This window comes from Amphiura filiformis, chromosome 5, assembly GCF_039555335.1.
Source record: "Amphiura filiformis chromosome 5, Afil_fr2py, whole genome shotgun sequence".
Taxonomy (NCBI): Eukaryota; Metazoa; Echinodermata; class Ophiuroidea; order Amphilepidida; family Amphiuridae; genus Amphiura; species Amphiura filiformis.
This window is the reverse complement of record NC_092632.1, coordinates 37,522,791-37,549,878: the sequence shown is the minus strand read 5'-3', so window position 1 is coordinate 37,549,878 and position 27,088 is coordinate 37,522,791. Positions and strand designations below refer to the sequence as shown.

The 27,088-nt window shown below is 37.8% G+C and overlaps 1 protein-coding gene across 1 annotated transcript in view; it reads right to left on the bottom strand.

Moving 5' to 3' along the window:
• LOC140152171 (uncharacterized) overlaps positions 1–27,088 on the bottom strand; it is a 257,889-nt gene that overhangs the window by 119,519 nt on the left and 111,282 nt on the right. Inside the window, exon 4 of the mRNA XM_072174471.1 lies at positions 13,361–13,522. Coding sequence (XP_072030572.1) covers positions 13,361–13,522 — 162 coding nt within the window. The remainder of the gene's footprint in view (positions 1–13,360; positions 13,523–27,088) is intronic.

Below are 27,088 nucleotides of genomic sequence, written 5' to 3'. Positions count from 1 at the left end.
CACAATTGCCTGACTTGTACTTCTGATTTCACCACATCACACCAAGGCACATATTTTGTCATGGAAGAAATTCTGACACAATTGCCTGACTTGTACTTCTGTTTTCACCACATCACACCAAGTACATATATTTTGTCAAGGACGAAATTTTGACACATTTGCCTGACTTGTACTTCTGATTTCACCACATCACATCAAGTACATATATTTTGTCAAGGAAGAAATTCTGACACAATTGCCTGACTTGTACTTCTGATTTCATCACATCGCCCCAAGTACATACATTTTGTCATGGAAGAAATTCTGACACAACTGCCTGACTCGTACTTCTGATTTCACCACATCACTCCAAGTACATACATTTTGTCAAGGAAGAAATTCTGACACAATTGCCTGACTTGTACTTCTGATTTCACCACATCGCACCAAGTACATATATTTTGTCAAGGAAGAAATTCTGACACATTTGCCTGACTTGTACTTCTGATTTCACCACATCACACCAAGTACATATATTTTGTCAAAGAAGACATTCTGACACAATTGCCTGACTTGTACTTCTGATTTCACCACATCACACCAAGTACATATATTTTGTCAAGGAAGAAATTCTGACACAATTGCCTGACTAGTACTTCTGTTTTCACCACATCACACCAAGTACATATATTTTGTCAAGGACGAAATTTTGACACAATTGCCCGACTTGTACTTCTGATTTCACCACATCACACCAAGGACATATATTCTGTCAAGGAAGAAATTCTGACACAATTGCCTGACTTGTACTTCTGATTTCACCACATCACACCAAGTGCATACATTTTGTCAAGGAAGAAATTCTGACACAATTGCCTGACTTGTACTTCTGATTTCACCACATCACACCAAGGCACATATTTTGTCATGGAAGAAATTCTGACACAATTGCCTGACTTGTAATTCTGTTTTCACCACATCACACCAAGTACATATATTTTGTCAAGGACGAAATTTTGACACATTTGCCTGACTTGTACTTCTGATTTCACCACATCACATCAAGTACATATATTTTGTCAAGGAAGAAATTCTGACACAATTGCCTGACTTGTACTTCTGATTTCATCACATCGCCCCAAGTACATATATTTTGTCAAGGAAGACATTCTGACACAACTGCCTGACTCGTACTTCTGATTTCACCACATCACTCCAAGTACATACATTTTGTCAAGGAAGAAATTCTGACACAATTGCCTGACTTGTACTTCTGATTTCACCACATCACACCAAGTACATATATTTTGTCAAGGAAGAAATTCTGACACATTTGCCTGACTTGTACTTCTGATTTCACCACATCGCACCAAGTACATATATTTTGTCAAGGAAGAAATTCTGACACATTTGCCTGACTTGTACTTCTGATTTCATCACATCACACCAAGTGCATATATTTTGTCAAGGAAGAAATTCTGACACATTTGCCTGACTTGTACTTCTGATTTCACCACATCACACCAAGTACATATATTTCATCATGGAAGAAATTCTGATTAGTTTAGGTTATAATAATCTCAGATGTTATTCATGAGTATTTATGCATACGTCCAATGCTGGTGAAATTAACTTGGCTTTGTGATTTTCTTCAATATTAAATCAACTTGGTTCTGACTGCAATAGTTAAATCTTAACTACATTATTATATCAAATTCAGTATTGTTGGTGTTCAAGATGACCAAATATCAATTTGGCGAACATGATTGAATTTTTTATCTAGGTTTTGCGGTTTGACCAGAATTTAGCAATATCCAGAGTTAGAATAAAAGAGAGATTTTAATACTTTAAATTTTTATCTAGGTTTTGTGGTTTGACCAGATTTTAGCAATATACAGAGTAGGAAAAAAAAGGGAGATTTTAATACTTCACTAAATATTAACTCTACAAGTGCAGATTGTAACTACATATAACCCCCCCCCCCAAAAAAAATACAAATATTTTCAAACTTTCAAATATTGTTCTTATATATTTCATACTAGCATCAAAAGCATGCACATGCCTAGCATTAGTTTGATAATTCCTGATGAGACATCAATAATGAATGAGACAAGTTGAAACCTGTGACACTTTTCAGCAACAAGCGCAGAATTCCCAATTTCCCCTGCAAGAATTAACCGATTCAGACAAGTTGCGTATTGATCAAATATTGATACTCCCAGGGAATATAAGTAATGTTTCTCCCCTCGGGTGCTCAGCTCAGCCCACTGTGTATATATCAATAATTACTCTTTACATTGTGCTGTTCTGTTCTTTCTGTACCTACGAGTTTGTAAGACCTTTTCTTCTGTAATGTTACCATAATAATTCATAATTAATCTTAAGTAAAGTAGTTAATATTTAAAGCAAATGAAACAATAATGAATAGCTTTTGTCTGCTTCCAAGTTTAAATAATAATTTTTTCATGATATTATTTGAAGACATAATCCCGAAGCCTTTTAAAAGGCTAGATTTCACTTTTACAGATTCTGTGTAAATCATAAGAGCACTAAAGCCCATGGTAAGCTGTGGGTTTCTTGACATTGGTGAGGTACTGGTTGGTGCTTGTCAAGAAAAACAAGAACTTACAGCGAACAGACGATTACAAGAAAGGTGTTGGAAATAGTGGTCACTAAGAGTAATTGTAAACCTGAACCTGGGCGTAGCAAGAGCCTTGGGGGCCCATGGACAAAAGGAGCAATGTGGGCCCTTTTAACATCGCCTTTATCAGGCCTATCCCTTTTTTGCTTTTGCTTGGAGCTCTTGAACCTTCAGGCCCCTGGACTTCATCTACCCTGCCCCCTGCTTGCTATGCCCCTGATGTCAGGGCTCAAATGCTCTCTATGCAAGATCATGCTATGACAAGCGGCGCTTAAAATCATTAAAAATGACCTGATCTATCCCATCTGTGGTAGAGGTGTAGAATAGAACAATACTAATCATGACCAAATTTTAGCCCAAACCATGTAAATTTTAATCTTCAGACTAGCCAGTCCTAAAAAACAAAAAACAGACTCATAGAGGGCACTCCACCAGAATTCTATTTGGTGGTGTGATATCTTAAATAGATCTACTGGTGATAACTCCATTAAGTAAATTAAAATCACAACATCTTTCTGTTGTCGTCTCGTAAAGGGTAGGAAATTATGATATCTTTTAACATGTTTGTTTAATTCAAAGGAATAATTCATATTGTTACCACCAAACAGGTTATTTCCGAGCCAGTTGAATGAGCAATACACACACATTCCAACCTCTTTTATCTGGACTTGATGAGACCAAGGCACCAAGCATTGCCTGGCTAAGTGAAAATCAGGATAAGTGAATGATTTGTAAAATTGGCACAACAAACAATTACACAAATGGGGGGGAAATAACGAGATGGTAATGGAGTGCTATAGGTATATGTCCTTTACGTAAAATATGTCTAAAGTTCTATATACTTCACGAGCCTGAAATTGTGTGTGGACAGTTGAGATAGAACTTTCTTGGGGGACGTGAGGGAAGTTTTGATGTAGATTATTATCATATTGTATTTTAATGTAATTTTACCATTTCTTTTGTATAAATAAATCTTATGCATGTTTTTTATGAAAATCACACAGCCAAATAACATACAGGTCCGTATAAAAGAGGTTTGTATCAGGGAGGTTGGACTGAGGTTGGACTGTATGTACCACCTTGTATACCAAGAATACTTCCCCTACCCCAATACCTAGATGGTAAATCCCAAATTCTCTCAAATGAGTTTCTTGAACCGTTTTTGGACCATTTTCCCTCAAATTGCAAAATTATTAAAATTTGACTTTTATTGCAAGTAACTAAACAATTAGGATTTAGCTATGTTTCATTTGGAAAAACAGGATAATATTTTTTTTAATCCAAAAAAATCAGTGCTGTATTTTTCTGGAATGGGGAGTAGGTACAAACTTGAATGCCAAGAAATACTTCCCCTGTCTCAATCCCTAGATGGTAAATCCCAAATTTCTGAAATGAGTTCCTTGCAATAAAAGCTAATAAACTTGTACACTGTATACGTCTTGTGACATCCAAATGCCACAGCCATCTAAGATTGAGCAGAAGTGGCAGGAGTACCTCACTAGCTTCATTTTGGTCTGATATTAACTTTTCTATGAAGAAACCCAACACATCTGACAACTTTGTAAATCAATAAGTAGCTACATTCAAGATAATTTCCCACAAGATCTATATGGATTCTCATATGGTATAAGCCTGATTCTCTACGTATGTATCTGAGAAATGTCACTTCTGCTATTAGGTGACATGGCCTTAAATTTAATGAAACTATTTTTTTCTTGCTAATATTGAAATATTTCACTTAAAGTGATGTTATATGTGTTTGCAGTTTGGGCAGGTTATTTGCATTTTTTCCCTCATAAATCACTTAAACATATTGTGAAAGCTGTAACTTACTGAAGAGATACTTTTGGAGATAAATAATATGCCTAGCTGTTACCACAACTTTTTAAATATCATCTGTGCAATTTTAAATTGTTATTCAGATTAATACTACCCTGCCAAATTCCTACTGCGGCCCCCTGATCCACCAAGGTACTTGGCTGGTACTGTGCAGTACCAGGGGAGTACCAGTGTTAGTAGTACCACTGCTTATGGTTCTTGTGCAGTAGCAGCATTGGTACTGTGTCTAGGTACTCAGTGTGTACCAGTCAGGTACCTTGGCAACCGTGTACCTGTGCAGGTGGCCCAATAGGAATCTTGTAGTGTAGTAGCCAAGTTTTCTACTAAATCGTTTCAGTACTTGGTCCAAACTTTGGTAAATCGTTCAGCTCCTATTGCTGTACACTGATTTGTAGATTCACTTCTCCACTACTCCAGGGGAGGACCAGTGTAGTACCAGTGCAGTACCACTGCTGATGGGTCTTGTGCAGTAGCAGCATTGGTACTGTGTCTAGGTACTCAGTGTGTACCAGTCAGGTACCTTGGCAACTGTGTACCTATGCCCCAATAAGAATCTTGTAGTGTAGTAGTCAAGCTATCTACTAAACCTGTTCAGTCAGATATATTATTCATATTAATACTACTGTACACTGCCATATCTATTATGGCTCCCCTGCACAGGTACACAATAGGAATCTTGTAGTGTAGTGTAGTAGTCAAGCTATCTACTAAACCTGTTCAGTCAAATGAGGGCCATCCTTGGTCCAATCTTTGGTAAACCGATCAGCTGCTATTGCTGTACACTGATTTGTATAGGTTCACTTCTCCCACTGCTTTGACACAAGTTCTACCTCATCGGCATGACAATTGAGGCCAAAATTATCCAAATTGGCTATTCAAAATTATGTTAACATAAAATGATCCTAAGTTGGCTGCCCAAAAATATGTTAACATTTCTACCCTTTGCAGCAAAAAGACATGTGCACAAGGAGCCAAGAAAATCAGCAGCATCACCTTATGTAGCTAAATGATGTACTATAAATATTGGTACCATTGCATGATGAAAATGACAAAAATGATGAAACATGATGACAAGTGTAATGGTGATGACAACAAATGTGTCTCAACCAGACTGAACAAAAATACGAAGCAATTTTGATCCTGAGAAAAGGGCACCGACTGGTCAATCTGTGATATTGACCACTTTGATTATGTAACAAAAAGAAGTGGATGATGTAACAACAGCTGAAAATAAATTCTGAACAATACAAGGTGTTTTAAAATAAAGAATACAGTTTGAAAAAATGCCACTAGATTAAAAAGTATTTGGTCAAAATGCTATATAATAATTGATAGCTGAATCAACATCTTGTCCTCTCACAACTGTAAAATCACTGATGTGGGACCATTAATAAGGACTCAGTAGAAATAAGCAATTGATGTTGGAAATCACAACTCTCTCACTTGACTCCAAAATGTGATTGCAGTGTCTTCTGTACTCTCGTATAGCACCTAATTGATCCTATGATAAGTAACGCTAACTCTAAACCAGGGGTGGTCGTCTGCTTCGTGTATCATCACATATTCACTAATTTCACTTCCGAGGGTTTTTGTGTGTGGGAGGACATTGGGCTATTCCGGTTGAAATCCATACACCCCCTATGGAAGACACAAGGGTGTGTAGAATTCAAACAGAGTTACCCATTAAGGTAGCCCCATTTGAAATTCACACTCCCTGTGTGGAAGATTAAGGTCATGTCTTCCATAGGAGGGTGTATGGATTTCAACTGAATAACCCATTTTGGAGCAGCCAACACTGAATGAGTGGCCCCATTTGAAATTCTCACTCCCTGTGTGGAAGACTAAGGTCATGTCTTCCACAGGGGGTGTATGGGTTTCAACTGGAATGGCACATTACTTCACACTCTTAACAGACAGACAACAGATGGATGATACAATCACACCATTGGGACTCTTCTATCACTTTCTTTTTATTTATAAAAAAAGTCAGATGGCTGATCATTTGAACAAGTTCACTGACACATACACAGTTAAGTCATTACCACCATCGCTACCATCAATCTTGGTAAAGTTGCATGCAACATTGTCGGGCATCTCTCAAAATATTATCCATAATGTCAAAATCATGTGTTCACTTGCATGCCACATTTGTCAACTTCTCTGAAAATGTTTGCTGTAATGTCAAAGTCATGTGTTGGAAACTTCCAAAGTTAATTACCTGTAAATATTTCAAAGCAGGATTAATTAAAATTTACAGCAAATTGCCAAATTTGTAATGGTTTACCGTATCAATCTGTAGGAGCTGAAGTGAATTGCTAACCATCCAGGTGGTTTATGGTGAGTCGGTGGGGAGTGGAACCTAGAGGTGTATTAACCTAGCGGTGTTCACGCTCAAATATTGACACAAGGAAAAATTACACTAAAGAAGAAAAGTATTGGCTCTATAAAGGAGATCCCAAAGCTTGACAGAAGGGGTGTCACCCCCCCATATCGATGAGTTTTCTTGTGAGGGAACACCCCAAATATTCATTTTAGTATATTTCAGGATTAACTCAAGAACTCAGCCTGAACTCTTAACCCTTCAAGAACATTTGGATAGTTAAGTACAGGATGCCCGTTTGACAGCATATACCTATAGGACTGTGTGTGTGTATTGGGGGGGGGGAGGTGTATTTACTCTTGAGTTGCAAAGTAAAGTTTCATTGATCATTGCATCAGTTTTAAACTTGAGAAGCAAAATTTGGTCACTACTATATGCATATTTACACTTGGCCATAGCTGTTCGCATAGAGTTAGATTGTGTGCATACTTTGCAGAAGTTCAGAAACGCTGGCTGGATACAAAATTGCATTGTGTGGTTGGTCCATTACACAGAGTGGCCATTATATGGGACAAACAGGTTGTAGATACATTGGAATGTTTAATATAGTATCATATTTGAAATTATAAGGGGCATGGGTTTTAATCCGGGGGGGGGGGGCAGATCCCTCCACCATTTGACAAAATTACCTATTTTTTGTTCTTTTCAGCTACTTTTTAACAATTTTGGCTAGTTGATGATATTAAGGGGTAACACTAACATGACAATAATATCTAGATATGCACTTAATAAAAAGAAACAAACAAAAATGCTACCATTATTAAATTCCAATCAAAAGATGGAAATATAATAGAGATGAGGTGTGGAAGAGACACCTAATCAGTGTCAAATGATAAGCACTAGTGAATGCATCATGCTTGCATCCTATTTGTGGCAACAAGTGAACAATAAGTTATGGTTTTTCAACAGCAAAAAATGGGTCAAAATACTTAGTTTTATGCCAAATTTGGGTTAATTAATTGAATGTTATTTTGGAATGTCATACTTGTGAATTTGGTATGCAAGCAAGTTTTATCTTGTGGGCACAGATTGTCATAACAAGGTGCTGAGGAACCCCCACATGCCTGCAATACAAATTCATCGGCTGTATTCCATTGTGGCGTATAGTGGGGCACCGCGAATAAACAATTTGTCGAGAAAATCGGGTATGAAGAAATTCCAATTTAAAATCAAGTTGTGTAAATCAGACATTTATCATTTTGAATATATCGCCCTGCACTACATCATTCACGCGATACCTATGCATTGAACCACAGACGTTATAGAACAGGAATAAAAACCTTAATCATAATTCTATAGAATATTTATATCATGCTGATCACTCGGACCTGTAAGATAAGTATTTTTGAAAAGAGAGGTGTTGTATTCAATCTATGATTGCAGACAGACACAGGTGATGAGTTCAACCTGCTTGTAGTGCAGGGCGATATATTCAAAAATTGTTTTCATCTATTGCTATACGTCACTCCTACGGCGAATACATAGCAAATTGGTATTGTTGAAAATGTCACCGGAAGAAAATACTAAAAGATTTGCCCTTCTTAAATCTGTTCCAATTTCCTGCATATTTGTGATGCACTTTTGTTTACCAGTCTCGTGGCCTTTCTATCACCTCACCATCTTCCTCCGTCAACACCGGAGCATTTTGGTCATTCAAGTAAGAAGGAAGGGGAAAAATAACATCCAAGCACTTAATGGACAATGATGTTTCTCAAGTGTTTATGTGGGTGTTAAAAGAGATTTTTTTTGTGAAAAACAGATTAGGCGGTCGCATTTTTATACATGTGTTGCATATAGAGCAACTTGGCACGAGTTCAGATTGTCTATTTATATTCTACTTCAAAATGCACACTAATATATGTAATGTATATCGCGTACCAGTGAACTAGATTACATTTTCGTATGTTCCAATTTTTTCCTTGGCTAGGATTTAATATTTTGACTTTGCACTTTGCTTGGTGCATTTTTCTTGCCTCCTCCACTTTTAAGGCCTTGTCAGCCTTAAAACCCAAAATTACGAAAATTGCAGCCAATTTATGCAAAATTTGTTGATTTTGTCCCCCAAAAGATTCACTTTTTCCCAAAAAAATCCCTGGCACCGCCACTGAAACAGACATAAAGCTATCACATTATGCCCATATAACTTGACTTACACCTGCTTCCAAGATACTTGTCTTCCAAGTTGTTTTGTTTATTTATTTACATTTAAATTTGGGATCAAAAGTAGTAAGAGCTCTGCTGCTATATATCAGTCATGCATGGTGTTTTCATATGTGGTGATGCACAGACTGGAGCCAACAATTTCAAAATTATTGCTTACGAATAATGATCTGTAATCATTAAAATTCACATTCCATGTTTTCAAAATGTGACGTAATCTATCAAAATGAGTCACATGGCTGTGAATATCTATTGTAAGATACAAGCATTGTTTCCTATTGTTCAGATGACACTATAAATACTCATCTCCAAACCTACCAATACACTTCTAATGAAGTTTCAACAATATGTTGTGTGCATCACCATGTATAAACTCATAATGCAGAAAAGTTTATCACTATGATCCACAACATGCTCATCTATGAAGGCACAGTTCTTTTACCCCAATACATTTGTACTTTCATTGAATGACCTTTGAAAATTTGAGTACAAAAACTCATACTCTGCAACTTGAGGTCAAAGTTTGCACTATGATCGTTTAATTGAGGTTATTGAACTATGCCATCGGGATGAGGTCATTGTGGTCCATAGTGTATATGGTCTACACCCTATTCATTTTGCATGATAGGATCACGTATAGTACTTGTGATTCAAGATACGTAAAGTGCAGACATATTCACTAATGTACTGAACAGACAGGCTATTCCAGTTGAAATCCATACGCCCCCTATTGAAGACACAACCTTAATCACTAACACAGGGGGGTGTAGACTGCAAGTGGAGTCAGGTAACAGCATTTGAAATGCATACTACCTGTATGGAAGATTAAGGTCATATCTTCCATAGGGGGAGTATGAATTTCAACTGGAATTGCCTAATCCATAAATAGAACCAGTCCTAAACCCTGAATGAGGGCACTTCCAAATGTCAACTAACATCTTGATATAGCTCAAAGGGTGCTAGTAAGGTTAGGGTTCACTTATGGAGTTTACTTTTAAGGCTTTATTTTCTTTGATAATCACAATCAGAAAATAAATCTGTATAATGTGATCAGATCTAATCCAGGCAGGCTAAAGTCGGCAATAAAGAAACTGAGATATAGGCAAAAAGTGAGGAGAAAAACCAATAAAAAACATAAGAAATGGACATATAAAAGGTTCATAACTTTGCAACCAAGTTAAATATTCAAGAGACCTGGGGGATTCAATAAGTGTAGTGCAAAACTCGAAGACTCCAGTCTTCAATGAAATCGTATGGACACACATTCGGGATTGACTTAGGAAACGCAATTCTCGAGCACACAGATCCTCAACAATTCTATGACCAGCTGAATACGACTTGTGCCTGTGTACTCCACATTACATTTACAAATTGGACACGGCATATGTTATATCACCAAGATCCGATACACATTAAAGAAAACCCACACTGAACAGCACGAAAGCTCTTAAAAACTGTGCTCTGTAGCCCTTAGGGGGTATGTAAAAAGGTGTAACTGTGTGCTGAGAAGGGAGGGGGAGTAGGCGTAATACTGTAATAAGAAATAAAATATTTTGCACTCAAGCAGATATTACTTGCGAAACATTCGTGTGAAGCGTGGGAAAATTAAACAACACATACGTTACCCCTGGTTGGGATATAGCAGCAGGATCATTTTGAATTTAAAGAAGGATAAAAATCAATTTTATTTTTGTACAAGGCTATAATCATGCTAGATTGCTAGTATGTAACTGATGTGTTCACGAATGAGCCCATGAGCCAGTCAATCTTATAGTTTCTTTGCGAGGATGTGACGATCAGTGCTGTGATGAGGAGTAAGTGGTGTAGACATATCATTTATGTGTGAATGGTAAGTTAGGCCCGAGGCATATTAAACATTCCACTTGATATATAGCGAAGTGTTATCTACATGTAGATATACAGGGTGCCCCAAATGTTTCTATACCATTTTAAAATCCTACATCTCTTGTACACATTACATTATTATGAACAATATGAATGGATTTTGGCAAGGAGGAAACTTGTACACTTGCTCTGATATTGAACTTGACCAGTAGTTTTAAACACTGGGCTATTCCATTTCAAATCCACACTCCCCCTGTGGAAGATTTTGGAAATATCATCCTCAGGGGGAGTATGAGTTTTGAATAGAATTGACAATTAGGTAACTTCCATTTGAAATACTTATGATATAGGTAAAATCATAATACAGGGGAGTATGGGTTTCATAATGATTAACCCTGACCAAATTACAATTGAAAAACATACTCCCCCTGTGGAAGATATTTTCAAAATCTTCCACAGGGGGTGTGGATTTGAAATGGAATAGCCCATTTTCTTATTTTTATGTTGGGGTTTCTAGTCTTACTATCGGCAGGACAGCTTTTCAACGCAGCAAAATGGCCGTGAACCGCGAGAGCACCGCTCGCTACGCTTCGCATTGAGTACTCTTTTTAGGATTTCAATGTTGGCAGACCTGTATGCATTGTGGTAGGGCCATGATTTTCAGGCCATAACTTTTGGAAAATAGATCTCATTTTGAAAATCGACTCAAATTGGATAGAATTGAGATGACTTTTCTTTGTTGGTCTTAAAATTTACATGCTTACTGCAGTACCTAAACTTTGAAGAGTACAGGATGAGGGCCCGGATGAGGGTCCAACATGAAAGCCTTCAGAATGAAGCCTTGCAAGTGATGCAAGTTTTGACAACATCCTGGTCTTTTTAGCTGAAACTTTAAATGGGTATTTTCTAGTCTTGAGAGGTCCCTAGTGACTGAATTTGAAACTTCAGAAGTCCAAAATCAAATATTTAAAGTTGGCAAATACCACCAGCAAACATTCCTGACTTGATTTGATATCCTTGGTACTTGAGCTGCAAATGAATTCAATGAAATATTTGAGTGGATTGGAAATGGTGAGAATGCTTACAATGGGGAAAAAAGAAAAGAAAATTATGTCAAGTTTTGTACCAGAAAAATTGAACAAGTTTGCTCTTTTCAAATATGTATTTGGATTTTCTTTATAATAATACTTGTGAGAGATATGATGGTTCAAAATGGTTAAGAGACTTTTGGGACACCCTGTAGTTGTGACGCTTCATTTCTTTTTATAATATCTACAGTCAAGTCTTATATCGTAGGGATTTGAAAGTTGCCAACTCGATAGGATTTTGAGTAAAATTGCAAATGTCAACCTAAAATTTGATACCCTCAATGAGTTGGATGCTAACATCACTCAATGTTGTATTTTCTACATAATTATTTCACACATTATGAATACTACATGTTGTTCAGATGCGAACGGTTTAGGATTTATTCTACTGTTTTTGCTGTATTTGAAGATTGATTTTCACAACCTGCGACTCATTTTGATTATGATTTTGAATGCATAGACAAATATGTTAAATATGATTTCAACACTTCTTGTGTATTTCCACTTGTGTGGGGGTGCATTTGTTTTCACCTACAAATGTGGACTTTGAGTCCACACTTATGTAGTGAAAAACCACACATAGCGAACTGTGTACGTCCAACGGTCATAAGACAGTGACAGAGGGTGCTATACAGCATAACTTTGCATATAGAGTAGGGTCCTATATCATAGGTGTAATACCAGGTCCACAGTGATATATCATAGAAGTCCACGTTTGGATTATGATGTCTGTGTGTGTGGGTCCACAGTTTCACTGTTAACTACCACACACACAATACGGGTCCACGGTTGTCGGGTGTGTAGGAGAGATGGATGCATTCCTTAAATTCAACAGCGGATTAACACTTAGGGCCATATCTGTGGAACTGCACAATATTTCAACAAATCTTGGCTCAACATGTATAAGTTGATTGATGTGTAATTATAGAATAAACGATATGAATTTTTGTTTTTACTGGGTCGGTATCCACTATGATAAAATGCTGACCCTCACCTGCCTATCATCTATCACACATAGTAAAAACAAAAATTCATATCATTTATTTTTATTCTTAGTCAGATAATTGGATTTTAATAATTAAACGCTATTCCGTCATGAAAACTCCCCTTATTCTGAATCTGCGATGTTATTTGGATTTGTTTAAGAACACTTTCACATTTATCTCTGTTCACACAATCAATTAATTGATCAATTAATCCATTAATCAATCAATATAAATCAGTACTATTGTCCTGAGAGGTGACCCGACTACAAAGTACAAGCCATCCGGCACTTCATTCCCACCTGTATACTATATGTCGACTGCTCGGTGCTAGAAGTTGGTTAAGTGCAATAGCTGCCCTGTGAACATTTGGCAATTTATACACAGTATATTGTACTCATCTATACATGGCAGCTATTGCACTTATCCGCTTTGTACCACTCACCTCCTTAAGTTGCTTTGTTAAAGACGCTAATTCTTCCTGCGTTTCATTCTCCCGTCTCCTGGCCTCCCGCAATTCATCCTCGGCCTCGTGCTTACGATTAGTCTCCTCTGCCAGTCTGGCCGACAACTCGGCTTGCTGCAGGCTCATCTCCTTTATGTCGCCCTGTTGGATTGAATAACGGGGGAAAACAGAAAAAGAAACAAGTCTTTGATTTAATGTGTGTCTTGCCTACAATTGAATCAACCTATCCCGATAATGCCCAATGCATGACTGCAGGTTTTACTTTCAAAAGACAATTTGTGTAAAAACATTTATACCCAAATAGAAGATTATCTGCAAGAACCACTTATCCCACAAGGGGCATATTTGTCCTTCTTTAAATACACTTTTGTTCACAATCATACAATTAATATCATTAACAGTTAACATTTCTTTCTATTGTTTCCAGAATTTGAACCTGATATGCGTATACCACCACAGCAGTATTGGGCTAAGTAAGTTGAACTCCAAAAGCAATACCCCAATGGCACTGGGGAGGTTACTACCTAACGGCTTCTTCAAATCACTGTATTGCCTGCTACCGCGAGATATGTCGCTAAAAGGGCCTCAAAGGGTGCGTCGTCTTGCCCGCAACTGTTATTGATCGTTACGAGCATTGCCTGATGGAAATGGGAATGCAGCCACAAAAGCCAGGCATACAGCAGTAGTGGTTTTGGCGGGTGTCAGCCACTTTTAAGTGCTATTTATACTGTCATGTCATTTCTAACACAGTGTATTAGTATTGACATATTATCGGGTGAGAAAGTCTTGTCCATTCAGTGCACAGTCTTGAGCAGGTTTAACAGATTTCACTAGTTTATTAACAACTCGGAAGTGTCTCTAATTAAAATTAAGAAACTACAGCTAAAAAAAAGACACCCGCTGAAAAAAAAAACTTACACAAAATAGTGTTATGAATGAAAAAGAAATAGCTTGATAATTATTGTACCTATACTAGGCATGGCAGTACCCCATCTGTCCACAGATGGGGCAACACTGCACACATGAGGACCTAGCTGAATTCAACGATTCTGCTCGTCACTGAGTCAGCTATTGGCTCGGGCGCATTTGATCCTGCGCTTGGACATGATAAGAAGAAGAAGTACCCCATTCAGTGGCAGTGCCAGAAATATTTTTGGGGGTGGGGAGTCAATTTCAGGGTGGGGTGAAAAATCAACAAATTTTAACAAAATTGCAGCAAAAAGTGGACATTTTGGGTTTTTACTAAGGGCAACTGGGAAGGGGGCCAAGAGTTCTGACTGAGGGGCATTTGCCTCCCATGCCCCCCCCCCCCTCCCCCTCTCTTGGTGCCACCACTGACCCCATGATTTTGTGTATTTTAAATTAGCTTAAGTAAAAGATGGTAGAAAATGTTCTCAAGTTTTTTGACTTATCACCTCCAGTTGACAGCACAGAGTTCATTTACTTGCCTACAACAGGTCTATGTAAGCAAGAATGAAAGTGTATTGGCTGCCTCTTGCCTCTTCAGATGTTATCAGGTACAGGAGATGCTTAGTTGACATTAGCTGTGCAGATAAAATATTGTTGCCTGCATAACATTTATAGAGTGTTTCACTTGGAATTCACATTCCAATATAATACTGACTAAGAGTTTAATTTGATTTCATTTCAAGGGCATTCTCTGCTAATAGTAAGGTGATTATGACAAGTAACTTTCAAGTCTACTGTGAGAAAATACCAAATCAAACCTAAATGTCATGTAAAAGATTGAAAGAAGACCATCACAATAACGACAGCAAAAACAACAAAAACAATATTAAAAAAAACCCATAACTTCAATTATGCCTTAGTTGTCAATGACTCTACACAAAATATTGCAAATTAGGGATGAAATTATGCCAGCATGGATCAAACATCTCAAACCAGCCACAGTTCACACATATAAAAAAATGGTTTCTACAGTGCAATGGATCTTTTTTCTAGGGTCTTTGGTTGGCCACTTCTAGTGTCAGAAATTCCATAAGAACTACACCTGTGCATTGAAAGCAAGTGCATAAAGACACCTGTGCATTGAAAGCAAGTGCATTTAATTTGGACACCTGTGTATTGAAAGCAAGTGCATTTAATTTGGACACCTGTGCATTAAAAGCAGTGCATTTGATTTGGACACCTGTGCATTGAAAGTAAGTGCATTTAATTTGGACGCCTGTGCATTGAAAGCAAGTGCATTTAATTGGGACACCTGTGCATTGAAAGCAAGTGCATAATTTAATTTGGACACCTGTGCATTGAAATCAAGTGCATTTAATTTGGACATCTGTGCATTGAAAGCAAGTGCATAATTTAATTTGGACACCTGTGCATTGAAAGCAAGTGCATTTAATTTGGCCATCTGTGCATTGATAGCAAGTGCATTTAATTTAGACACCTGTGCATTGAAAGCAAGTGCATTTAATTTGGACACCTGTGCATTGAAAGCAAATGCATTTAATTTGGACACCTGTGCATTGAAAGCAAGTGCATTTAGACACCTGTGCATTGAAAGGGGGGATTGAAAGCAAGTGTATTTAGACACCTGTGCATTGAAAGCAAGTGCATTTAATTTGGACACCTGTGCATTGAAAGCAAGTGCATTTAATTGGGACACCTGTGCATTGAAAGCAAGTGCATTAAGACACCTGTGCATTGAAAGCAAGTGCATTTAATTTGGACACCTGTGCATTGAAAGCAAGTGCATTAAGACACCTGTGCATTGAAAGCAAGTGCATTTAATTTGGACACCTGTGCATTGAAAGCAAGTGCATTAAGACACCTGTGCATTGAAAGCAAGTGACATGATTCAGGAAAATCAAATGCCCCTCTGAACCTAAGTGTTGTAGCTCCTAGGCCAAATAGTTGTCAACATTTCATTTCACACTATTTCATAGCACTATATTTACTTTTATTTATCTATGTCCATTCACATCTCATCACTTTGTCACATAATGTCATCATTAGTTTGGAAAAAAATTGAACATTATACAGTGAGCAAAATTTGTTGTATAATTGCCTTATTATTTTGATGTCCTATAACTGATTTCATCACTATGCAGAGGCTTCCTTGTAATCCAATAATGTGTACATGTATGTTTTTTTGATGTGCATATTTTAATATGTAACTTTGCCCGTGCAATATATTTCATCTGTCTTCAATGATGATTGTACTTCTTGTAGTTGTAATGCAACTAATGAAAAAAAAAAATTTCTTCTACATTTCCAGTTGTACATTTAATAACTTAACTAATATGAAATTGACTTAAGCTTATGCAATCAGTTACATTACTTTCATAGTATATTGACATTAATAAGATCACCCCAACCATGCCCCAACCATCACACTTCCCCTATGAAGTACATCAGAACATGAAAGTATACATCTGTTAATCAGAGCCCTTCTGAACTCCATTGGTCATGACAGTCTAGTGGCAGTGACCGCCCTACCCAGTGACCATGGCATAAGTCCACTGACCATGAAAATCCAGTGACAGTTGCCCATTGAGCACATCTCATTGGGGTTTGCGAGGGTAGGTTATGATTACTTTATTGTGGACTCCGGGTCTCTGAACCTGAACTATCAAATATATACTGTGATAAGTCCTAAATCAGCTGCTAACAAATTGATATGGAATGGGCTGGATATGAAGTAGCCACTGGAGCCCCAATATGGATGGTGACTGGAATGCAATTGGCAAGCGCCAAGGTGGGTCTGTCACATCAGTACTGAACACTGCATGAAATATACATACCATACAAATTGGCCAAATATTTGAAAGTGAGTTTTTGGCGATTTTAATAGGATGTGGCATCCGAAGCGCTAATACCAAATCACATCAATAGTTGCTTGTTAATCCCATTTCATCGCTGTGTAATTGGATAAATTCAATACTTAATTTCTCAGAATCACTTTGATACCAATATCTTAAAAAACACTAGACAAGTTGCACCAAATCTTCAAAAGTATACATGGTACAAAAACAAATTTGGAACAATTAAAGCCTATATTTACAGCTATAACAAAAAGCATTATTTTACCATGTTTCTGATTTGGTGGGAATGGATCACAAATAAGATGTACTACTACTACTTCCATGATCAGAACCAAGAAACTGTTTAGTACACTTCATTCATATTTATATTAACAATTGATTTTTACATCCTTTCATATAAATACACCATAATTATAACAACTTAACCATTTATAGGAACTTATTGCACAGGCACAACGCCTAGACATTTATCCACAAGCTTCAGCACACTTGTCGCTGACCACTTCGGCCCCATATCATTCCATAAACCATTAAACAACAACACTGCAACTAAGAAGCACACACCCTAGACATTCCACAATTGATCTTCGCAACCAGGATCAGCTCCCAGAGTTTTGTAGGGGTTACAACAAGGGGCTATTCCCACTTGGTCCAATCCCATTTGGTCCAATCCCACTTAGTCCAATCCCATTTGGTCCAAATCCCACTTTGTCCAGACCCAGTTAGTCCAATCTCACTTAGTCCATGTCCCACTTGGGCCATGTCCCACTTAGTCCATGTCCCACTTAGCCATGTCCCACTTAGGTCATTCCCACTAGGGCCATGTCCCACTTAGGCCATGTCCCACTTAGGCCATGTCCCACTTAGGCCATGTCCCACTAGGTCCATGTCCCACTAGGGCCATGTCCCACTTAGGCCATGTCCCACTAGGTCCATGTCCCACTAGGTCCATGTCCCACTAGGTCCATGTCCCACTAGGGCCATGTCCCACTTAGGCCATGTCCCACTAGGGCCATGTCCCACTTGGGCCATGTCCCACTAGGGCCATGTCCCACTAGGTCCATGTCCCACTTGGGCCATGTCCCACTAGGGCCATGTCCCACTTGGTCCATATCCCACTAGGGCCATGACCCACTTTGGTTATAGTATTTGTTTTTGGTCATTTTCAGTACTTGTTTTAGTTTTCATAGTATGGCCTATAGTTGTAACGGGGTGGGGGTAGGAGCTGATGCAAAAGTGGGTCCTAAATATTTTAATCCGTCTGTAGAGGCTCATTAAAAAATCACCAAAATAATTTCTCGCAGAACACGAGTTTACACTATATTTTCTATGGGGTTGACATACATTTTTCATGGCCAAAAGGAGCCCTGAAAATAATTTTAGGTCCCCTAACAAGTGTTTGTGAACGGAAAGATAGTCAATGTCTGTCTAAGTTCTTCTGTTCTTTGGTATAGGATCACAGTCGTCTAAGTATATCCAGTAATTGAGAATATAATGTAAGATTGGATAAAGTTGAACTGAGAGTGGGTCCCATGCATGACCATGCCATTTTTTTATTGAAAAAAAAAGGTGTTGTATTCAAGAACAAGACTTAAAAGATTTCTAAATTGTTCAGTTGGTGGTTTGTTAAAACATGTTATTAACCTGGAGTTTTCAAAGGCTTTGCATGCTATGCCTATTGCTTCAGATTAATAATGTTTCAGTATATATAGTTGTGCCAACTATTATTTCTAGTGAGATAACTGGTTTGTAGTATAGCCTCTAGTTTGTTTATGATGTCAGAAGCATCGTTCACATAATTATATAGATTGTTTTGAGGTTATAAGTTTTAAGAAATAGTCATAACATGTGGATATTTTGGATGTAGGTCCATTATGACTAATAATTAGTAGGCCTATATAATATGATGTGCGTGGAAGAGTAAGTTATCTGGAGGTGGTTTATGGACTTCTGGTAAAAGGCATGTGTAGTTTGTAAAGGCCGGCATACGATGCAATTTTCAAGCAATTGCCTGTTGCACAGACCTTGGAAAAAGATTGCTCTGTGTATTTTGGATTTGCAAGGAATTAATCCCCCGGGCAACAGGCAAAAAGGTAGAGACATGCTCTACTTTCAAGGTTTTTGCATGCAATCTAACCTCCTTCAGCCAATCAGCTGAATGAACACTAGCTGGTCGCTGCATTCATTTGGGAAATGTAGGGACCAACTTGATTCACCAACATTGTAATGTGTGCACATGGTATGCTACATTGTAGGCCTATGCTGTTGTTACCCCTGGGTTGTTGCTGTCAAATTCTTGCTAGTCAAATAAAACATGGCCAAAGCAACACATATGGCCCAAAAAGATAAGTTGTATAGATATACACAGGACGGCGATCTTTTGCTGTCTAGACAGCACAGGTGCCATTTTGATATGATTATGAAAATCATTAACCACTATATGTTTTGAGTATATCCCCAATTCTATGAGCACGCTCAAGGAATTGTAAGGCCATACATTGCTTCGTGTATTTTGCTCAATTGCTTAGCTTCATGGTCAGTGAGCACATAATCTCACCCACTAAGTAATGGGCCTTGCAATGGAAATTGCCTTGTGTACGCCCACCTTTATATGGGTCAAGAAAGGCCCCACCTTCCTTGATATATTTGGAGTTGTACATATCTACGAGTGTGTTATGTACATGTTGAGCTTTATCATGCATTTTTGGGGGTTTTGATGACTATATCGTGGATGTTATAGAGTTTATTGTAAAGAGCATTTCTTTCTTTTGTTGCAAGATTTGGTTGTGGTCATGTGAATCTTAGATGACAAATTTCACTTTTGGTTTTCAGAGTCTAATGGTACCCATTTTGATTTGAGTCTGAAAGGAGCAATTTTGTTTTTGTTTTTAGGCAACGAAAAAAGAAAACCCTGTTCTACGGGCCCGACCGACCCAGAGGTTGAACAAATTGGGAAAAAAATTTTACCTGTACAAATGAATGCCGACCCAAATTTCAGAAATTTCAGGAACAAAAGTTTTTATTTGTATTTTCTCAAATTGCAAATTATTTAAAAATTTTGGTGATTTTTTGGGTCATTAAAAAAAAAAAAAAAAAAAAAAAAAGGCCGACCGACATAGAACAGGGTATCTTTTTTCGTCAACTTATCGTGCATGATAGAAGATACTCTCATTTTGCTTGCAAAATTGGTGTGTGACGATGTGCGTTCACACAATTTGCAAACCTTAAATGGTCTATATAATATAATGCGAACTATGCAAATTACATAGGCCTATGATAAAATGCCACTTTCGTATGATTATGCACATAATTATTATACAAGCCAAAGGTCATCATTTATGGGTCATTTCTGTTCATAGTCTCCGGCATTATGTTGGCAAACAATCCCTTCTTCTCCTTCAGTCTCCATCTCCTTCCTTTGTCCTACTGATTCCTTCTCTTTTCCTTCCTCTGTCTATTCTTCACCCTTTTCATCCACCTTATTCTGCTCCTTCTACATCATCTCATTTTTTTCCTTTCTGTTCTTTTAAACCTTTTCATCTTTTTATGTACATCTAGGCATATGTACGGGTCCAAATGGGATATGGCCTAAGTGGGACATGGCCTAAGTGGGACATGGCCTAAGTGGGACATGGCCCTAGTGGGACATGGCCTAAGTGGGACATGGACCTAGTGGGACATGGACCTAGTGGGACATGGCCCTAGTGGGACATGGACCTAGTGGGACATGGCCCTAGTGGGACATGGACCTAGTGGGACATGGCCCTAGTGGGACATGGACCTAGTGGGACATGGACTAAGTGGGACATGGCCCTAGTGGGACATGGACCAAGTGGGACATGGCCCTAGTGGGACATGGACCAAGTGGGACATGGCCCTAGTGGGACATGGACCAAGTGGGACATGGCCTTAGTGGGATTGGCCAAAGTGGGATTGGACCAAATGGGATTGGACCAAGTGGGAACTGGACCAAGTGGGAATGGACCAAGTGGGATTGGACCAAATGGGATTGGACGAAGTGGGATTGGACCAAATGGGATTGGACCAAGTGGGAATAATCCACAACAAGATAATTAGCAGTATGTTCCTTGTCCAGGGGAATTTCAAGCTAACCTAATTTTTAACATGAGTGTACCAACCACCGCCACGATTCGAACCCGCAACCTCTCACACCATAGTCGAATGCCTTTATCAAATGAGCTAATTTGACTGTATGTACAAGTACAGATGCAAATACTAACCAGGGAATCAGGCAATGATCTATCTGCTAGCATTCATTGAGAATAAATACAAACACACAATTACCCACACAACACATACATTGTCTCCTCAACTACAACCATAGCCGAAATAACATCAAGAAACTGATATCCATTAGCTATTTGCTGATCAAGATTTCCTCACCCTCTCAAAGGACGTTCAGCCGACCTAATTTGCAAGAAACAGAGGGTAGTCCTACTTAAGGGACATCATTTACTCTCACCTTGCCCTTACCTATATTTTGAAGTAATGGTTAGGAGTCCATCTGTGCTTTAAAGTAGTCAGGATTTATATTTAAAATTAGATTAACCCATATTTTAAAGTAATGTTGAAGGGTCCATCTGTGTTTTAAAGTAGTCTCGATTTATATTTAAAACTTGAATTGTGCAGTTCGTAAGGTGCCCCCCACAACAAAGATTTGGAGATACAAAATATTTGCAAATAAGGTAATTGAAATTCACGAATGTGTAAATAACATGACACAAACTATAAAGCACAAGAGTGATAACAATCTATCACCTACCAAGTTAATTGGTTGTTGCATGTGAGTTGCAGAGCGGATTAGTGGAAGTTCAGACAAAATAGGCAAATAAGCTCATTAATATCCATAAATCTGCAAATAACCTGACACAAAACTATACAGCACATGAGGTGATCATACTCTATCAACTTTCAAGTTGTTTCAAAACCAAATCAGCAGTATAAAAAAGAAAGATTTAGAGATGCCAAGGAATTGTTTTGTCAGTCCTTTGAATTCAACCGATCTTGAGGTGCCAGCTAAAACTTTTTGATTTTTTTTCATTGTCTCATATATGTCAAGAACTACACAACCATTTGAACTAACACATTATCTTGCAATGAGACAATTATGATTAACTACTAAATTGTATTTAAAAAGTTAAATAATAGAATACCAAAAAAGTAACCAACTGTTAGATAGTGTTTTAAACACGTCAAAACAATTAAATGACTCCATTTAGGTGAATTATTATGCAACACTACTTGACTCTACCTGGTGCCATTTGAAGCTGTCTGGTACCAGAACTAGGAATTGGTTTACAGATTTAGTATCTAGATGCATGATGCATGCGGCAATCAGTCTTTTAGTTTTCCAGACATTGTCATAAAAGCCAAATTGAATTGCGGCAGTGGCGAACAGAACCATAAATGTGCTAAATCTAACACTTGAACCCTTGGGAAAGACCTTTACTCATGGCTACTATATGTGACATAATCTAATTGACTCTGGCAAAATTGACAACTGTCAAAATAGAATTATCATTGTGTTGTTATTGCACATATTATATGTATTAGGGAAAAAAGACATCATAAAAATCACATTTTCAGCAAACTTAGTGGTGAAGTTCTGGTATTTTCATGATTACCTTTTGATGTTTGTTCAGTGCCGGATTTACCATTGGGCCAGATGGCATCAGGCCCAGGCCCCCCCCCCCCCAAAAAAAAATTTGCCTTGTGAATCTTCCTTTGTCAGCCCAAAAAACACCATGTTTTGGGACAAAATAGGGCAAATTGCACGATTTTGCGGGCTTCGCATGTACTAGCCCTTTATATAGCAAAATTCACCTACATTTCGGGCTAGGATAGTTTGAAATTGAAAATATTTTGCATGCTTTGCCCACAAATTTACTTGTCATGCTTACACTAAACCAAAATGTGGCCACTTGAGTGCACATGCCTTCCTCTCGGTGAGTTTGGGGGCTGCAAATTTTGGCCAAAAGGTAAATCCAGCCCTGGTTTTGTTTTGTGCTGTTTCTTTCTGCTATGTTGTTTTTGTTTGCATTTGAAATTTAAGATTTGAAAGTAAGACCTCAGTGGATGAGATCATGTCACATATCTTGTGATAGACTATACAGGTGAAACAGATGGGAAACCCAGTCCTTCCGCTCACAGACTAACACACAGATAGATGGGAAACCCAGTCCTTCCGCTCACAGACTAACACACAGATAGATGGGAAACCCAGTCCTTCCGCTCACAGATTAACACACAGATAGATGTGAAACCCAGTCCTTCCGCTCACAGACTAACACACAGATCAGGTGCTTCAAGCTATCAGACTTATAAACTTTTATTGTTTACCCATCGTACACAGTATGTTCCATGTTAGATTTAAATATAGAGCAATGCATGCTGTAGCGGGAATTAATCCAATCTAGACGCTCTCTAACATGCTGAGCTCATGACGTGATAATTTAGAAACATTGCTGGCATGCTTGCCTCACTCTTTATGCAGGTAATGCCTGGGCTGTTCCAGTTGAAATCTATACCCCTATGGAAGACATGACCTTATTCTTTCACACAGGGGGTGTGAAATTTAAGTGGGACTATCTCAATAGGTGATTCCATTTGAAATCTACACCCCCCTGTGTGAGAGATTAAGGTCATAGGGGGAGTATGGATTTTAAATGGAATAGCCCAAAGTATACTGGATTGGTTGACTTTTTAAACAGAAGTGTTTGATGACTCTCAAATTTGTAACTTCTGCCAGTCCAAGAGAATAGGGTTCGGCTGTAGGGTTAGGATAGAGTGGCAAGTTTTTCGTGATTTAAAACACAGAATTCCACGATTTTCCGTACGTGGTTTTAAATACCAAATTCCGTGATTTTCCGTGATGTAATTTCAATTCCGTGTTCACATTCGTGGTAAAAAGAAGTTACTTGCATTATCTTCTTAGTTGTTTTCAGCCTGATATCTTTGAGTACGGACTTCATTTTCATTATTTTAACCTCACATCTCATTATTTTTTCATCATTTTTATTTTTTAAGGAAAAAACATGTTTTCCGCGAATTTCTGTGTTTTCCGTTTTTTTCTTAAATTCTGTGAATTTGTCCGTTTTTCTGTGACACGGAAAACTTGCCACTCTAGGTTAGGATTAGAGTTAGGGTTAAGATTAGAATTAGGATTATGAGATTGGGGACAGGGATTATGAGATTGGGGACAGAGTTATGATTATGTTTAGGGGTGGCAATCATTTCAATATGAGGGTTTTTCTGTCCAAAATGAAAGAATCTTATATACCATTAGAATTTGGTAGAGGTTGTCTCAAAAAAAAATTCCATGAAAAAGCTAATTATATAAATTTCATACACTTTCAGATAGAAAGAACCAATCAGAGCAAACATTAGAAAAATGACAGGAGTGTACTAATTGTATATAATGTACAGACGCACACTCAATACACCACTTCTCTGGTTAAATTGGACTCACTGGAGTGGTCGCATGACATCAAGCTATGGGAGAGAGTTTGCTCTATGTAGAATAAAAGAAAGGGCTGTGCTACAATATATCTTTTACGTGGGACAAGGCACCCTGGGAAATTCCAAACTATCTGCCATCATGGTCATGTGACCAATCCAGTGGGACATGGACCAGAAAAGAAGTTGCCAAGTTGCAGCAAACTTTTCAAAGAACTCTGAACTCAGCAACTACCATGACTACTGGATACATTAAAATCAACAAACTGGATACTGACATTGTATGAGTATGTGATGAGCTATATGGTCATATTTCGTTTAGGGCTCATATTGAAATTCCCTTACACAGGAAGGTGTGCCATCCTGCACCTTTCCTGTGCTAGCCTTCTTTTGTTAAAATCCTGGGCAGGGTGTATTCACTGATGCATATAATCCATCTGTTTTATGACCGAGCTTTCCTGAGGCGCACGCTTAGCGAGGGGAATCCTGCCTTCTCTCTGTGTGAAAACGTGGTAGGGTATTTCAATATGAGCCCTTACGAGGTATACCATACTACATGGAGCACTATAACTAATCAAACTTTGCTTATAATATCCTACATTGTTCAAACTCACATTAATAAACATTAAAAGTGATACTAAAAAGTTTCAGCAGCTTTTTACAAAAAAAAATCCATATTCACAACATCATTGAGATGAGTACTGTAACACATGAATCTAACTGTAGGAGATGTACAGAATTCAGACATTGTACTTTCAGTTAAACAGGTGAGGTGTGTAAGAACATGAAAAATGCACACCTCCCTGGAGCACTTCTTGACATTAACTCGACAACATCAAAAAATATGAGAGCAGAAAGTGCACTATTTGAACCCCATATTATTACAATTTTTCGTATTAAATTAACAACCTTGAGACTAACAGAAGTGAAGGTATATCCTAATTGGGTTAGAGTATCCTTCCAAGTTGTTCACAGGGATTTCTGTTAATTTCATTTATTTTCTTAGCTTAGAATATCTCAAAAAGTTGTTAAAAAGGGGGCTGTAAGGGGATAGCATACACACATATCAGTTGTTTGGTATGTGTATCACGAATCTTGATCCACATATGTTCCAAAGTGAAGAAACCCCTTTCACTGGGACAACTCTCAATGACAATGATTGCCACAGGCCTGCAGGCATTTACGTAACTAACTACACTGATAAGCAACACTTTCACTAAACATGAGCGCCTATCCTAACTAATCGTATCGGCTCCTTCTCTCCAATACCAAACTTCCTCTTGAGTCGCGGGCTTTTTTTATTAGTATTATTTTAAGGTACCAGAATAGTAACATGCTCTATTTTCGGTAAGTTTAGAGGGCTTTTTTTATTTGTGTTTGTTCTATTTTTGGTCATGGGACCTATTCTACTTGTCCATTGTTATCTATTTCAGGCAAGCGCCCGATGTCTCCTGAGTTGTAGAGTTGCGTCATCACAGATTCACTAAACAGTAGATATATTATTAAAACCTTAATATATATATAAGGTGTCAGATGACTTCAGATGATTCTGAAGCATAACGAATATATGTGATGCGATCAAGCAAAATCAGTCGGAACTCAGAAATATTGAATTTTCAGTTTCTTATAGGATAGTAAAAAGAATTTACTAGGCTGGATTTGGCAGAAACCCCATTGAAGTTTGAACAATCAGTTCCAAAGATATGAGCAATTAAAGAGTTTCCAAAACAAGAGAAAACAAAAGAAAATATTTCCTTTGTTTGGCTATATCTCAAAATCAATATTTCCGAGTTCCAACTGATTTTGCTTGATCGCATCACATATAAAATTAGAAGTGTATGATACGATTCCCTGGCAGAAATCATTACGGTGATCTAAATATGGAAAATTACTAAAAAGGTAAAATAAAAGGGATTGATTTGTAGCTAAAAAGGGATTGATTTGCATTTGCAGATATACCTTCACCTATGTTAGTCTCAATGTTATTAAATTAAAACCATAAACTGTAATATTAAGGGGTTAAAATAGTGTACCCTCGGTTCTCATAATAATATTAAAGCTACGTTGTAACATTTCCATAAAATAGATTAGTATTTCATTTCCATAAAATGTTAGCTTATACTGTCAGATGTGTCCCCTTTTAATTTTGAGCCGAACAACTAAGGTAAAGCAAAAATTGGAATTTACTACCAGCACCAATGTTGCCAATGCATATCACTCTGTCGGTCATGCTATGGCGCAAGCTTTTGATATGTCCATAACTCACTGTCCCGCATGCCATGTACGTACTGTGTTATGAACATCCGATCTAGTTCAACTAATATTTCCATCGTAATAATTAAACAATGGTTCCTGCATTTTATTAAAAATCTCGGATTTTGCCAAAACTACAGCACCTAAAGGTTAATAAATAAAGTACATTACATTAGTGAGAAAAAAACCCAGA